Source organism: Amblyraja radiata, chromosome 12 (genome assembly GCF_010909765.2).
Source record: "Amblyraja radiata isolate CabotCenter1 chromosome 12, sAmbRad1.1.pri, whole genome shotgun sequence".
NCBI lineage: Eukaryota > Metazoa > Chordata > Chondrichthyes > Rajiformes > Rajidae > Amblyraja > Amblyraja radiata.
In genome coordinates, this window is record NC_045967.1 from 36918149 (window position 1) to 36934735 (window position 16587).

The window sequence follows — 16587 nt, forward strand, 5'->3', positions numbered from 1 at the left end:
ACAATTACCAGAGTCAAATTTTATTCTTGACAAGAAGTATGAACTGACAGAATTATGAATCTAACCCTATATCACACACACAAACTGTTGCCCCGCAACATTGATTACACTGCGAGTCGGGTCGGGTCAGGTAGGTTCCGGTTACTAAAATGTGCGGGGGAAAATGCCCAGGATCCCCTCCGTAGCGGACTACACGTCAGCCCATTGTATTTCGCAGGAGTAGCCCATCTTGCTCTGCTCTAAGATCTTTGCTTGCAACAGCACAACAGAATGTAAACATAATACAATATAATAAATGAGAAAAAAAGATCAGTGTGTGTATACAGTGTATACACATACCTCAGATACACATATATAGATGATATATATATATATATACGTACACACAAAAAAACCCCCAATAAAAGTGTAATAGATCTGTACTTCAGATTAGTTTGGAGATACAGCGTGGAACCAGGCTCTTCAGCCCATCTGGTCCGGGCCAACCAGCAATCCCCGCGTATTAACACTGTCCTACACACACTAGGGACAATTTTCACATATTACCAAGCCAATAAACCTACATACCTGTACGTCTTTGGAGTGTGGGAGGTAACTGTAGATCTCGCAGATAACCCACATAGGTCACGGGGAGAATGTACAAATTCCGTACAGACATCACACCTTAGTCGGGATCGAACACGGGTCTCCAGCGCTGCAAGCGCACTAAGGCAGCAACTCTACCCCTGTGCCATTGTGCCGCCCTGATATGTAATAGATAGGTCTGTACTAGATCAGAGTTGTTAAGATAGTGATTAATGTTGTGTAGTGTTCAAGAGCCTTGGTTGATGGGAAGATGCTCTTGAACATGGAGCTCAAGGTTTTCAAGTTCCTTTACCTTCTTCCTGGTAGAGGTAAGGAGAGCATAACCTGGGTGGTGTGGGTCTTTGATGATATTAGTTGCCTTTTGAGGCAGTATACTGCTGGAGAAATTCAATAGGTCTCTGAAACATAGTCCTCATTGGTTAGGAGTCCTGGAATGCATGATATTTGGAGATTAATGCCAAACGTGTGAAGATTTGATGGTGGGGGGGGGGGTGGGGGGGGTTCTGGTAAAAAATGGGTGATTATCTGTTTTGTAACTAGAACAACATTACATAGCATTATTTTTCCATAATTTGTATTAAATATCAAATTAAAGACATGGTGTAGGAAAAGTACGGTTGCATTCAAAATTTCAATCTTTAATTTTCATTCCAAAAATGATATATACTTCATCCTCATAGATGGTCCCGTGAGCTCAATGGTGACTTACCTCCACTCCACTTATGTGATATTGTAGTACCTCAAGAAGCCATTATGTGAATTTCAGAACCTTTCATGGGTGGTGGGGATGCCTAATGGGAAAGGCCCCTGTACTTTACAAGGTAATGACTGGGCTTCCGTGTGGGCCTAATCTATGGACTCGAGGTGCTCAAGGTCATCATGAATGCTTCCTCTCCACTTTGAGCCATTAAGGAAGGGCTGTGTGCAGGGAGGGCAACTGCCAGAGCAGGAATTCAACATTCCTTGAACAGAAAGAAAAGGCTGCTATTATGACTTTAATGAGCCACCCAGGGAGTGAAGTTGTAAATGCAAAAAGTTTTTATTTAGCCTAACAAGCAGACCTAGAAAAATCTCTTAGAAGAATCTCAAAGTACATCAAGGTTTTTATACCCTTTATACACAAAAGTAATACCAGGTGATTAAATATACTTTCAATATTTACAAGTTCATAATTTGACTGTAGGCGAGAGGCTTTGTACAATATGTTCTCAATGGGAGCACATCTCAACAAACAAGAACAGAATATTCAAATACTGTCTGTTACAAATCCAGACACCCAAAACTGGTGAGAGATGGCTCTTTCTGCAGAGAGAAATGTCTGATTACTACTTGTTATTTCACGTGAACAGTTTTTTTTAAGACAGGTTCTTATTTTAATGGCTGCTATTTAATTAACTCCTGATTTAAAAAATTTTAATTTACATTTAGCTCCTCACAGTCCACAGGTGCAGAACTATATTTAAGTATGTTTAAGTATTTTTTTTTGTTTTTTTTAGTATTTTATGTGGGTATGGTAACGGGGAAACCGTCCTTCAGTCACTTCCTGGCGAGGATGCGACTGTTATTCGAGTTGCGCCCTCGCCCCCCTTTTTGCGGCCTACCAACTGGATTGGCACGGCCTTTCCTGCCGTGACTGGACCAGATCTTCAGCAGCGGCGGCGCAGAGCTGGATACATCGCGGAGCGGGCGACACCTCACCTGGGATCGCCATTTGAAGCTTCGGAGTGTTGGGCCTGCTGCATCGACATCACGGAGCTGTGGTTTGCGGAGCTCCCAACGCGGGCGGCGCGGACCAACATCGAGGAGTCCTGGGACCCTTTGCCGGGGGCCGCCAGCATTGAATCACCACCCAGCTCGGCCTGTGGATTTCGGGAGCCGCGGACTCTGGTGGGAGCTGGCCGATTCAGAGGTCCAGGCCGCTGAGGATGTTCTTCCTTTCGACGTTGGGGTTCCATCGTTCCTGGCGAGAGGGCCTGAACATCAGGCCGCTTGTAGCGGCGACTGCGTGGGGTTCGGGAGGCCATGACCACGGGTGAACATCGGGGAACATCAGCGAGGAGGTTGACTGGACTTTGGTTCCTTCCCTCACAGTGGGGAACTTTGGTGCCGCTGTGGGGATGTTTGTGTTGTGGACTATTGTGTTCTGTGTTTTTTTAATTCGTATGACTGTACGGGGAAATAGCATTTTGTTGTCTCTTACTTGAAGACAATGACAATAAATTGAATCAAATCAAATCAAATCAAATAGAAGTGTAGAAGCAAATGAACAATCCAGCTTGGTGTCTGAAAAAGTGTCCCAACTTGAAATGTTGCCTATTATGTTCTCAGAAATGCTGCCTGACCCGCTAAATTACTCTAGCACTTTGTGCCTTTTCTCATTAAACCAGCACCTGGAGTTCTTTAAATCTATTCTCTAAGTGCATGATTGCATGTCATGCACATATGCATGGAGATGCTGCAGGTAATGGTCTGAGAAAACTACACGTTCCTATCACTTGAATGCATTGGTCCGTGAAATCTAGAACCAGACTTGGCAAAGTTTGTAGGGTGAGGTAAGCTGACAGCTACATTGGCTTGGGTTCAAGCCCAGCCTTGGGCAGTGTCTGGTGAATTTACAGTGCATGTTTTCTCCATCAGTTTCAGCATGTAGTCTGGCTGCTTCACACAATTCTAAGTTGTGCTTGTAGCATAAATGGCTAAGATAAATTACCCCTCAGTGTAGGTAAGTGGCAAAAGAGTCAAAGGGAAATTGATGGGTGTGAGAAAAATGGTAAGTTGCAGGGCTGCTGAATAAGGACCAAGGGGATTGTTCTGCTGTAGGCTGACATGGTTCTGAAGGACTGAATGCAAGTACACAGTAATTATTTGTACTCCAGACAAATGAAGCAGAAATTTGCTAGTGCAGTTTATTTTTTCAGCCCATTTACAGATCAGGACTTTATTCCCCTTGGAGCACACGACGATAAGGGGTGATCTTATAGAGTTGCATAAGATTGAGGGAAATAGAAAGGATAGATACACAGAATTCTTTACCCAGAGTAGGGCAATCGAGAACAAGAGGTCATAGATTTTAGATGAGATGGGGAAAGATTTAATAGGAACCTGAGGGGCAACATTTTCATACAGAGGATGGTGGGTATATGGAACAAGCTGCCAGAGCAGGTAGTTGAGGCAGGTACAGTAACATCTAAAAACCCATTGGACAAGTACATAGGTAGGCAGGTTTTAGAGGAATATGGCCAAACTTGGGCAGGTGGAACTAATGTATGTAACACATCTTGTTTGGCATGGCCAGGTTGGGCCATGGGACCTGTTTCCATGCTGAATGACTCTATTACCTTTGAAGTTACCACTTTTGGGGTACAATAGCAATACTGGGCAAGTAATATGAAACTTATTTGTATAATGTAAAATTTCAACTGGTTAAGTCGGGATGTCCAAGAAAGCACAACCCCATGCCTCTCCTAGCTTATTGCTAAACACCATGGTCTCTGGTAAATGTCACATGCCCCTCCCCAAACGTCACTTGTAATTTCACATTTACTAGACTGTACGGCACATAAATAGATTATTCTTTTCCTGATTGTGAAACAGGTTTACAAATTACAAAAGGGGAACTTTTAAGCTTCCTAACAACCTCTGTGATAACAAGAACAAAGAACGTGCATTTATGAATGCCTTGTAAGGATTTATGGTGACCATGAAGTGTTTTACAATACTTTTAGAATGAAGTCACTAGTTACAACCTTCTCTTTGTTCTTGGGATACTGAACCTTCTTTACAAGCAGACTCAAAATTCTGGAGTAACTCAGACTGAAGAATAGTCTGAAGAAGGGTCTCGACCCGAAACATCACCCATTCCTTCTCTCCAGAGATGCTGCCTGTCCCACTGAGTTACTCCAGCATTTTGTGTCTGCTTGTAAAGAGGTTCAGTTACTCTGAGTTACTCCAGCATTTTGTGTCTATTCCAGCATTTGCAGTTCTTTCCTACACCTCTTTACAAGCAGTTCTCCCTGTTGCTAACAAAGAAAAAACATTGTCCCTGCTTTTTTTTTAGGTTGGTTGAACAAAAGCAGAAAGCTTTCAGTTTAATGTAACATGTTATCAACCTGAAGGATTCTTAATCAAAATGTTCATACTTGGAGCAACAGGGTTACCCAGAAAAAATTGCTCCTACAAAATGTTAGCTGAACTCCACAAAATGTGAATTGACTGGCCATTGAATTTGAGCACAGTCAATTAAATAGTGGAACTATAAGTAATTAGAAGACATTTAAAATGGAAGAGTTAACTTACAGGCAAGATTATAACTGAAAATAAGATCATAATATAATGCAATAATAGGAAATCACATCAATAAAAGTAGAAAGGTGTGCCAAACTGTGTCACATGGATGTAGTCATGAAAGGAATACCAAACACATTATAGCCTTGAAGAATGATTTTATAATTGTCGAATGACTTTCCTCATACGGTAAATGAGTATAAGGCATTTCATTCTGGTAAGAAAGGTAACGCAGATAATATATATGTCTTTCCTGATACGATTTTAAATTGGATCTTGATGAAGGACCAGGAAATGCATTTATCCAATCTTTCAAAATGCATTGGAAGATAATAAAGGTTATAACAAAAATAATCCAAGCACAAGGGTCTTCTCTGGATATAAAATTGAAAGCACAGAAAGAAGATAGAAGGTTTTTTGACCGCTCAGACCTTACCATTCAATCAGAATGGGTGATCCTCTGACTCTTCTACTTTCCCACCCTTTCCTTGTATCCCCAAATGTTGTTAACATAAAATCTCAAAGATAATTTCAAGGATTTACTACCCCTGACACAAAGAGATTTATCCGTAATTCAGTCTCAATGATTGATCAATCCACTGGAACTAATTTTTTGATTCCATAGATAAAGACTCAGTAGTTGACATTTGCCATTAAAACTCTCTGTGAGATACTCTTCTAAGTACCAATAAGTAAAGGCCAATCATTATCCCTCTTCACAAAAAGTCCCAGAAATCACACTGTTGCCCTAACTCATGACAAGAATATCCTTCCTTAGTTAGAGAGCAGAACTACAAATGGTAATCAAAACTGATCTCAGCAAAGTCCTGTAAAATGTCAGCGTATTATTTTGTAATCCAACCCATTGTGATTAAAACAACCACTTACCTTTCTCAATGTTTCTTGCAGCTTTCACTTTACTTTCATAAATGAGATCACAAGGATCCTTTTACTAAAATTAACAATTTTCTTAACTATTCTGTTTTTCTTCCAACCAAAATTCATATTTTTTGATTTCCTTCATTCTCCATTAATGAATTTGGCATTGTCAACAAACTTGTGTATGTCACATTCTGTCTTTTCAACATAGAACATAGAATACAGCCCTTCAACCCATCATATCTGTGGCGAACATGATCATAAAGTCATAAGTGATATCAGTAGAATACGGCCCATCAAGTCTACTCAGAATTTATATCACGGCTAATAGATCTATCTCTCCCTCCTAACCCCATTCTCCTGCCTTCTACCCATAACCTCTGACACCTGTACTAATCAAAAATCTATCTGTCTCTGCTTTAAAAATAACCACTGACTTGGCCTCTATATCCTTCTGTGGCAAAGAATTCCATAGATTCATCACCCTCTGACTAAATAAATTTCTCATCTCCTTCCTAAAAGAACGTCCTTTAATTCTGAGCTATGATCTTTAGTCCTAGACTCTCCCACTAGTGGAAACATCCTCTCCACATCCACTCTAGCCAAGCCTTTCACTATTCTGTATGTTTCAATGAGGTCAACCCTCATTCTTCTAAACTCCAGCGAGTACAGGCCCAGTGCCGACAAATGCTCATCATAGGTTAACTTACTCATTCCTGGGATCAATCTTGTAAACCTCCTCTGGACCCGCTCCAGAGCCAACACATCCTTCCTCGGATATGGTGCCAAAAATTGCTCACAATATTCCAAATGAGGCCTTACCAGTGCCTTATAAAGCCTCAGCATTACATCCCTGTTTTTGTGTACAAGCCCTCGTGAAATAAATGCTAGCATTGAGTTTGCTTTCTTGAGTTTGCTGATGCTGTTAAACTAATTTACTTTGCCTCAACGTGATCCATATTCTACTCTTCCCTACATATCCAGGTGCTTATCTAAACAACATTTATATGCAACAATCATATGTTTATTAAAAGTTAGAAGGCAGCTTGTGAAAGAGTAGGCCATCTCGGGGACTTTCAATAATTATGTTCATTAAATACATTGCATGTTTTACTATTGATTACGACCTTTGCACTTGTTTGCAGCATGAGGAGTCAGGAGATTTACACGTGGAGCCAAGGGATATGAGCAGGATCTAAAATAAATACTTCTCGTTGGTCTTCACCAGGAATAAGGATGTGAGAAATGGAAGGTTAGGATGGGGGAATGCTGATATTCTGGAACATGTCTGTCGGGAACGATGAAGTGTCAGAGATATTGGCACACTTTAGGTGGAAAGGGCCCCAGGGCCTGTTGTATCCCATGATGGTATGGGGAAGCAAGGAAAAAATGTATGTGTTGTAGTTCATAGCATAGGTAATGGGATGATACAGAGGAACACAAATCAGATTGTGAGATGTGTTCAGGTGCTCACAATCACGATGCCAGAGACAAAGTCGTGGAAACAAGAAATTTGTTTATTTACGAGTCTGCAGAGCCGGGTGCCTCTCCAAACCGAGACAAAGAAAGTACCCTCCCTTTATACAACACAATTTCGCTGAATTCCCCCTCCCCTTCTGGCTCCTTCCAATCAGAGCGCTGAGGTGCACAATCTTCTGTAACGCCCAGAGTACCTCCCAGATCATACATCGCATGTTCATGGTAATTAGCAGTTTCCCGATCAGGGGCGTATATGTAATATTCATTTACCTCATTAAGCAAGCGCAGTAGTTATCCACATGACTCATTAATCCTTTCTTGCTGCATACAGTTTCTTGCGGTTACCGCTGTTTGTACAACTTATCTCTGTTTCTACAGAGCCGTTATCAGTGCGTTTTCAAGAGCGGTGGTGGTTTAATCATCCTGTCCCTCAAGATGGAAAGTGGAGTGGTGGCAAATGGGATTTAATTTAGACCAGTGTAAGGTAATGCACTTTTTGAAGTCAAATACTAACAGGACATAGGGTATAGGTATGATGGAGTGGTGGATGGAGACTGTATGGCGATGGAGTGTTTGTACAGAGCGGCCTTGGGAAAAGGACTGTATCTACTCTGCCTATGTTTGTCATCAGTTTATAGAGGTCCATGAGGTCACACTTCAGCTTCTCACATTCCAGTGAACCCCTCCATTTCAGGCAACATTCTGCAGAAACCCTTCTGCTATCTTTCTAATGCGGCAACTTACTTCCTCTAGTGTGGCGGCCAGGACTGTACAAAAAATTCCAAGTGTGGCCTCACCAATGTTTTGTACAGCTCCAACACAGCATCCCAGCAGTTATATTCAATGCCTCAGTCTATGAAGGCAAACATGCTAAATACCTTCTTCACAGCCCCAGCCACAGCAATGACAGCCTTCTGAAGTAAAACAATATTAGTTTTACTTTATTATAAGTGTTTTATTATTTTTAAAAAAAGAGCTTGATCTAAAACTAAAGTAAGCTAACATTTTTGGCATAATTACCAAGATAACAGTCATAAACATGTTAAAATTTAGAATAAATATTTATTAAATTTTCAACAATTATATCCATTATATACATTGCCTGTTTTACAACTGATTGGTACATTTGCAGTTTATTGCAGTGTAAGGATTCAGGAAAACTAGTGACAAATACCATAAGCTCAAAGCTCTTGGGAAAGGATAGCTTGCAAGTTTGAAGATGGCGAATGATTTTTAGTGTAATCCAGATTCACTAGATTTGCCACGTTCCAGTTGAAAGGTAGACAATAACACATTCATCATTTTGAAAGTATATCTGGTATTGTCTCTGGGTGTTCTTAGAATTATATATTCTCCCTATCTCTTTAGACCAAACAGTGACTGCGTCGATAAAGACTGGGCATACTTCTGATGTCAGAAATTTTAGGCATTTGCCTATTTTTATTTTACAAAAACACAGCCAGAATTTTGAGGCAGTTATAATGTGAGAAATTGATGGACACTAGGAGTGGTCTATGGTCCATCTTTCAGTGTGTATTCTAACCAAGTTTCAAGGCAGGAGTGGCTAGCAGCAAAGCTACACTAAGTGGGTGGAATTTCCAAAGCAGCATTCATGCAATATCTGACAGTAACCTCAACTCTGTATTCCTGCCAGCCCCGATAACCCATCTATTCATCTGTCTCAAGAATATTCAAGGACTATACTTAAATTAAGCTAATAAGAAGGACATCTTCAGAAACTCTTGATATGGGTTATAATTGAGTGTCACTGACCCCACCAATCAGTGGAAGAGAGTATCTCATACTGTACCCTCCAGACTTGGGATACCAGAAAATTCACACTCAGAGTTTCAATCATTTATACACAGATTACATTCCACCCATCAAATTTGAAAAGCCACGATGCTAATATTACATTTGGATATTAGTATAGAGTTGATCATTTTCATTCCAAATCAGAACTTAATGTGGAGCAATCCCTCAAATGTTCAAGGTTATCAACTGCATGAATAATAAAGTTAATATTGTCCTGCGGCAACACATATGATGCATTGTTTTTGAATTTCGTGATCAGGGATTCTCTAGATAGTGGGTTTCTCCAATGTCCATAAAAAGTGTCACATCTTCCACGGAGCACATCTTTGTTCTTCAGAACCAGAACCACTTCTCCATACATTTTCTCAAAGTTGGCCACGTTATCTTCGGGATGTTGGAGCTCCACTTTTTTGAGTAACTCATTAAGAGCGTCTCGCTGCATGTTGGTTTCACTGAATGATTCAATGCTCACATCTCCATCCAACAATGCAGAGCAGGCATTGAATTGGAAGGAATGGCGAGCTTCATGCTCTGTCTTTGGGAATGGTCTGTTGATGTACCGGGAAACAGGGACACGCAAAATGATCTTCTCAATCATAGAGGGTGAAAAAACACCCTCATTGATAGTTGCTAGTTGCCTCACTGAGACAGCAGCATCTACCACCCAGTGCATGCCCAGATGAGCTGGGAAGCGCTTAAATGCAATGTCTTGCTCTTCCAGGAGAAAGCTTGTCTGGTCTAGTGGTGCTATCTCCTGAGGTTGATAATCACCATAGAAAGCAGAAAATCCAAAGCAGCCAGGGGTATCATCCAGAATGCTAGCATTTCCCTCCATCCCAATTGAGGCTAGGATGGCTGCCTCAAAGCCCAGCCGTGCAGCATTGCCAATGTGGATGGGTTTTGCCTGGGTGGCTGCATTGGCCATTGGTGCCCCTGCAAGTGAAGCTGCAATAGCCAGGGCATTAACACATTGATTGGGCTTAAGCTTGAGAAATTTAGCAATGGCTGCAGCACTGCCCATTGTCCCCACAACACTTGGAGGGTGGAACCTGGAAGATAAAAACATATTCAAATCAGATACTATTGCTGCGTTGTTACTGTTGCTTTATATGAAACTATACCAATAGATTTTACAGTAAATGCTGTGATACTTTGATAACATGCTATTTTATGGATTAGATTTGTATAATGTGTAGCTTCTATAAAATGTACTGCAGTTTCTCACCGTCAATGCTAACAATCCTTCGAAAAGCAGAGACTTCCATCACCGAGAGAGATAAGGTGAGCAATTGGCACCTAGGAACACCACTACCTGCACATTCCCCTCTGTCCCCCTCCTAGACTGACCCAGAAATATAATGCTGCTCCCTCATTATCACGCGTCTCAACCCTGGAATACCTTGCCTGGTGATATTAGAGGTTGGCAAGAAAACCTTCCTAGCCTGCAACGCCCATATCATGAAAATAAAGTGGCGCAGCGGGAGAGTTGCTGCCTTACAGTGCCAGAGATATTGTAAAAGGGTTCGATCCTGATTCCGGGTGCTGTCTGTGTAGAGTTTTACATTCTCCCTATGACTGGATGGATTTTCTCCGGGTGCCCCACTGGGCTCCCTTCCCACACTCCAAAGACATGCAGGTTTGTAGGTTGCGTAGGAAGGAACTGCAGGCGCTGGATTAAATTGAAGAAAGACACAAAATGCTGGAGTAACTCAGTGGGACATGCAGCATCTCTGGAGAGTAGGAATGGGTGACTTTAGTCTGAGGAAGGGTCTCGACCCGAAACGTCACCCATACCTTCTCTCCAGAGGTTTGTAGGTTAATTGGTTTCAATAAATTGTTGCTCGGTTTGTTGGTTGGGTTTCAAATCCTCTTCTACAGATTTGTTGGTTGGGTTTCAAAAATATATAAAGGGCGCGTAGATGTCACCCGTCTGAATACAATAGAAACAGCAACGGCTGGGTTGTGACTGATTAAATGTGTTTTTTTTAACTCTGAAATTAAATAACTACCAGCCAAACTTTCACAATTAATAATTTGGAAAAGATTTCTCCCTTAATTGTATCTTTCTTTTCCTCATACTGTTTCACTTTCTTAACACGAGTTGGCACCGGATTAAATAGTCTAAATTCCACGCACAACCACAGTAATTTACGACTGCTTATCTGAAATACTACACTGCAAATTACTGCAGTCACGTTTCACTACTCTGCTGAAAGATGAACATGAGACGTTGGCGTTTCTTCCTCCGCAAGTTGCTGACTAGCTGAGTATCTTCAGCATTTTCTGTTTTCATTCCTCAATTTGATTGACCAAGGGGAGACACACTGGCGTTGGCAGAGAGCGCCAAGAGTGCTCTCCGTTGTACATGGGACACCAGCCAAAAAACACATTGACGGCGCAGGAAAGGACGGTGGGGAGAAGAGAGGAGGGATGGTGGGCTGGAAGGGGCAAGGCAGGGGTGGGGCGGGGCGGGGATCAGGGGACGGGTGGGGTGGGGTGGGGTGGGGAGGAGTGGAGACACAGCAGTGTATTTTGTTGCTGGTACACATTATACAAATGGGTTCCGACCCGAAACGTCACCCATCCTTTTTTCTGCAGAGATGGTGGTTGACCCGCAGAGTTACTCTGGCAGAGTATATCCCAGCATCTGCCGTTCCTTTCTACACATACATATCTGCAACTGTATTCTAGACACACTAAACAGCACAATTTGATCTTTTTTTCCAGAAACACTATTAAACTCTTAATAAAATCAATGTTTTAAGTTTAGCGCCAGGACCTTACCTCTTGGGGATGTTGTGCGCCTCCTGGGAGAAGCGCATCAAGCGGCCCTGAATTTCAATGCCCACGTTGAAAGCCAGCAGTAAGTCTGCGCCACTGGGTTTGGAGTTCTCTGGCAATAGCTGGGCGGCCGCCAGGAGGGCGGGTAGCACAGCCCCTGACGGGTGGGTAGCCGGGTGCCAGGTATCGTCGAAATCCATGGAGTGGACCTGGGGGTGAAGAGGCAGCATCCAGATTAGTCGGTGCAACAACAACCAATGGCCGAAGGCTACGAGGCGGAGTGTTTTTTTAATCGTTAATGGAGTTGCTGTGTCTAGATTCAGTGCGACGTAACACAGGAGCTGCCGATAGTGTACAAAGAACTTACCGCCACTCCATTGGTGAAAGCAGCCAGAGTTGGGGAAAGTTTTAAACCACCCCGTCCATACACCGAGCTGACCGGGTCTTGGCTGTACATTTGCTGTCAGAAGAAAGAATGGGGAGAGGTTAGGAATGGAGAAACTGCGCGCATACCAAGAACTGTGTCCGGCCAGTGGGTCTAGAGACCGGAGCCGCCACTCCCTCTACATTCACGTCCACAGAGGTCGCGGACGATGTAAAGCGGGCAAAGGGACTCGGCGACGGATTCTTCACGCACTTTCACCCAACCAGAATTACTCCTTGCGTTTTGTGCCGTAAACTTTGAGAATCAGCTCAAAGTTTTCTCCAGGATTACTAACTCAAGTCAAAATGCTGGAGGAACTCAGCGGATCAGGCAGCATCTGTAGAGGAAACCGGAGAGGTGAAGTTTCCATCGTCTGAGGAAGGGTCTCGACGTGAAACATCACCTATCCATGTTCTCTCGGGATGCTGCCTGATCCGCTGTGTTGCTTCAGCATTCCCATTCTTGGTAAATCGCCATCCGCAATTCCTTGTGTCTACATTTACAGAATTGTTCTATTTTTATTTTATTTTTGCACTCAACTTGCTCGCTGTTCTGATAGTCTTAAATAAATGCACACCTGGCGGCGCTATACCGAGATGTGAACTCTGCTTAACAATGAATTAACTTAGAAACAAAATTCTGGAATAATTCAGCGGATCAGGCAACATCTCTGGGAAAAAGGAATATGTGACGTTTCGGTCGGAACACTTCTTCAGATACTTCTCCAGTCTGAAGAAGTGTTCCGACACTAAACATCACATTCATTTTCTATCGAGATGCTGCCTGACCTGCTGAGTTACTCCAGCATTTTGTCTTCAGGCTAAGCCAGAATATTCCTTCCTACATTTGAATTCACTTAGCTTGAGCTATCCACCGCATCGAAGGAAACTCACCCAGTTTAAGGCGGGAAGTTCAAAGATAGGTAAACGAGTAGTGATTTGGCACGGGGTATTGCGATAACTGTCCGCTCGCAGTTAGTTCACGTTGAACTTACCTGGCAGTAGTTCAGGCAGATGTCAAAAACATGACTGGTGCTGCCCAGTAGTCCGACACCAATGTTGTCCAGAATCATGCGCTTACTCCTCCGCAGAACCACATCCGTGAGATGATCAGCCTGAACCCCATAAATAAACGAGGCGAAGCTGCCAGTTACCGTCTCTTTCAAGTCCGGGGCGATAATAGCTAACAGGAGAAAGAAACAAGCTCTGTGAAGATGTATGGAATTATGGGGTGGGTCTTGGTTCAGAACAGTGAAGGTATAACTACAAGCTCTTAGAGTTAAATATAAGTCTAGAACTTGTCACTAAAACGGTAACAGAAAAAACAACAATCACGGAACCAGGTGCAACATTTTCTGGTAAAGTGAGCGGATTTCGCAGTGATATCGCTCAGATGTTGGAAGTGATACCGTCGCCTCGGATCATGTGTTGCATTTGCTGCTTTATTACAGAATGCGAAACTAATTGTCCAATAACAAAAACACGATTTAAATCATTTTTCTTTCGACCTTTCACTCTTCAAGTGACAACTTTAGCACTGGCTTTAGAGCCATGGTTGTACGAATTGAACAATTTCGCATTCGAAATTTTAGAAATGTTATTAAAATTTAAGAAAATCTTAAAGCAACAGTACTAAGATTTCGCATAATCCGTATTCATCTTTATTGTCACAATTACACCGTATAAAGGAAACGCGTACGAATACATCAACTGCAAGTAATTTAATTTGCTTTCATACTAGAAACCAAATAGAGGATTTTTTTTACCTTTCCGAGATATTTTGTGGTACATACGCTTTGCAACTGGTACGGAGGACCGCGTTTTCTAAAGAAGAGCAGAATTTAGAACAGAGTTTGTAATGATTTAAACAAATTGAAATCAAACAAATAAAACATGATTACAAAGAAAGGGAACGGTTAATCTTTCGAAACTGTAAAAATATCTACCTGCAATATTGAAAGCATTCTGCTCTCTCTCTATCGATCTAGTTACGAACGCAGCGAAAGTATTTAAGGTCAAGTTTTCTCTAATTCTCCCCTCTTTAATTGTGGATTTATATACCATTTGAGAACCGGACAACAAAACTCACGTCATTCACTGTCCCAATTTTACACGCCCAATAACCACCCCCTTGATGCTATTATCAGCGATTTGCATAATAAGAATCGCCGGGAATTTCCCTGTTTTCCGCATTTTCTCATTGGAGGACTCAAGTTACAGAAGGCGTTGGCAGCTTCCGAGTTCCCCCGGCTTCGCGTGATGCCTCCGTGATTTTTTATGCATGGTGGTAGCTGATCATTTCCTTGTTCATTGCATCTGACCGAATATGTAATCCCCCTTCCACTGGGAAATCTGGGCGCCTCGTGATACAGGTGGCGACCATAACAAACATTAAAATCCCACTGGACATCTCGAGTGATTACGTGCAGAGTTTTGCTGAGCCCGCTACTCCCAGATATCAACTGGCCATCCCCAAAGTTAAATTTGTGCATAATCTCGTAAATGCAGACACAAAAATGCTGGAGTAACTCATCGGGCCAGGCAACATCTCTGTGGAAAAGGAATAGGCGACTTCTTGGGTCGAAACCCTTCTTCAGTCTGAAGTTACTCCAGCATTTTATGTTGGTGTAAGCCAGCATCTGCAATTCACCGCATGATACTTTCAACATGCTTTTCCAAAGTGGATGCCAAGAGCAGGAGAACATTTTGTCGTTGCTTACAATTCTGATTTTACAGGGGGCAAATTCTGTTCTCCTTCTTTCATAAATTGAGGACCTTGGTAGCAATGCCAATATTCAGTCTCATCACTTATTACTCTTGGGAAGATGGTGATCATGTCTTCCTGAAACACTCTCCTATTTGTATTAAAGGGACCTCCACAGTGCTGAGAAATAAGAAAATGCTGGCTTCTAGATTCAAATAGTTGGATTAAAGGATTGCATTGCTTGGATTAAATTTTGGTCCTTTTACTTAAACATTCTTCCAATAGGGAGAGCTGCCTATTAGGAGTGCATTGTATGGAATCCTACATGACTATGGATGCTTGCCATAAAGCACTGGATGCTTTTATTTACTCCCACCAAGTAGTTGCCAGCATGGATAAGCAAAAATACTACTGTTAAATAAACTCTTAATTGTGTATTACCAATTAAGGGAATATGTGTTAAGATCAATGAAATATGATAATTTAACAGGCAAGCTTAGAATGTTTTACCATTTATAACCAATAAGGGTAATATCAATCAACCATAATTCTTAGCTAGTTAATTCAATGAAAGTAACAAATGTTCGAGGCTATAATAATTACTAAATTGTAAAACATCCAAGTGTAGTATCTGTAGATGTTAAAATAATTGTATCGTTTGGGATACGTTTTGCATATTGAACTATGTACGTGCATTGAGAACATTTTTTTCTGATTAGAGCATGCTGTTCAGTCTTCTGGAACATATTTCATGAGTGATAAGATCAGCAATATGCAGGGCGTATAGTGTGTAGCTGCATTCTGTCTTTGTGACGGTTTCTTAAGAAAGTTGAGCCACCAATTATTTTTCAACAATGTTCATTAGTATTGTTGCAATCTATTTAAACCTTTTTTTATGCATTGACATTTTGAGAAAAGACTTGGTACTTTAAGCATCAGCAAATGTTTGATTCTTTTCATATTCCCGATACCTTACACCACATTCTGTGACTAGCAAAGACATAGTATAGTTAAATATGCCTTTTCATGCATATTCTCTAAAATTCATCCTTTATAGCTAGAATTTATGAAGCTAATCATAATTTGGTGTCTCATATTGACTATTAACTCTTCTTCTGTGAACTAGGTTTGTGAGATTAAAATAAACATAGAAAATGTAATGAACAATCTTTGGAAACAATTATTGTAACAAAGATTGTTCCTTGCATTTTCTATTTTCTGACCACTATTTTGGCTCTTTCGATTTATCTATTTATTTTATCAATGGAATGTTTGAAATATTTTGAAGTATGCATTTGGATATTTGAAAAAGATCAGCTCTAATTAAGATTTAGAATATCACTGGTTCTGCAAAAATCTGCTTGAATTGGAGATGGTTCACAATGCACTTTTAGGGAAAGTGAGATTTGCATCTGCCCGCTTAGGCCTAGTGAGGGGGTTGCCTGATTTGGAGAGGTAATTGTGGTGCCAATATCTAAACTCACCAACATCTATCAGCATCTACCCAGCCAATATTACAGAGCAAACTAAAGCACTGGCTTGCTGTAATATTGACTGGGGAGATGCTGATAGAATGCAAATAATCTCCTGTCGTGCATATGTCCCCATCAAAGTCATCATGTCATTGTGCAACTTTT

General features: G+C 41.5%; 1 protein-coding gene across 1 annotated transcript; it reads right to left on the reverse strand.

Annotated features, from left to right (window-relative positions):
• Positions 1 to 8269: 8269 nt before the first annotated feature.
• acod1 (aconitate decarboxylase 1) lies at positions 8270 to 14284 on the reverse strand. Its single transcript, XM_033030530.1, has 6 exons — positions 14193 to 14284; positions 14013 to 14070; positions 13242 to 13429; positions 12191 to 12283; positions 11827 to 12032; positions 8270 to 10091 (listed from the first exon to the last, which is right to left on the reverse strand). The coding sequence occupies exons 1-6, from the start codon at positions 14208 to 14210 to the stop codon at positions 9173 to 9175; spliced, it is 1482 nt and encodes a 493-aa protein (XP_032886421.1). The 5' UTR covers positions 14211 to 14284; the 3' UTR covers positions 8270 to 9172.
• Positions 14285 to 16587: the final 2303 nt, after the last annotated feature.

Excerpts from the sequence above, each read along its gene's own strand:
- acod1 (XM_033030530.1), bottom strand. Across the intron at positions 13,430-14,012 it reads CCACAAAATATCTCGGAAAG|CTATTATCGCCCCGGACTTG; the intron begins GTAAAAAAAATC and ends TTCTCCTGTTAG. Across the intron at positions 12,284-13,241 it reads TCTGCCTGAACTACTGCCAG|CAAATGTACAGCCAAGACCC; the intron begins GTAAGTTCAACG and ends TTCTTCTGACAG.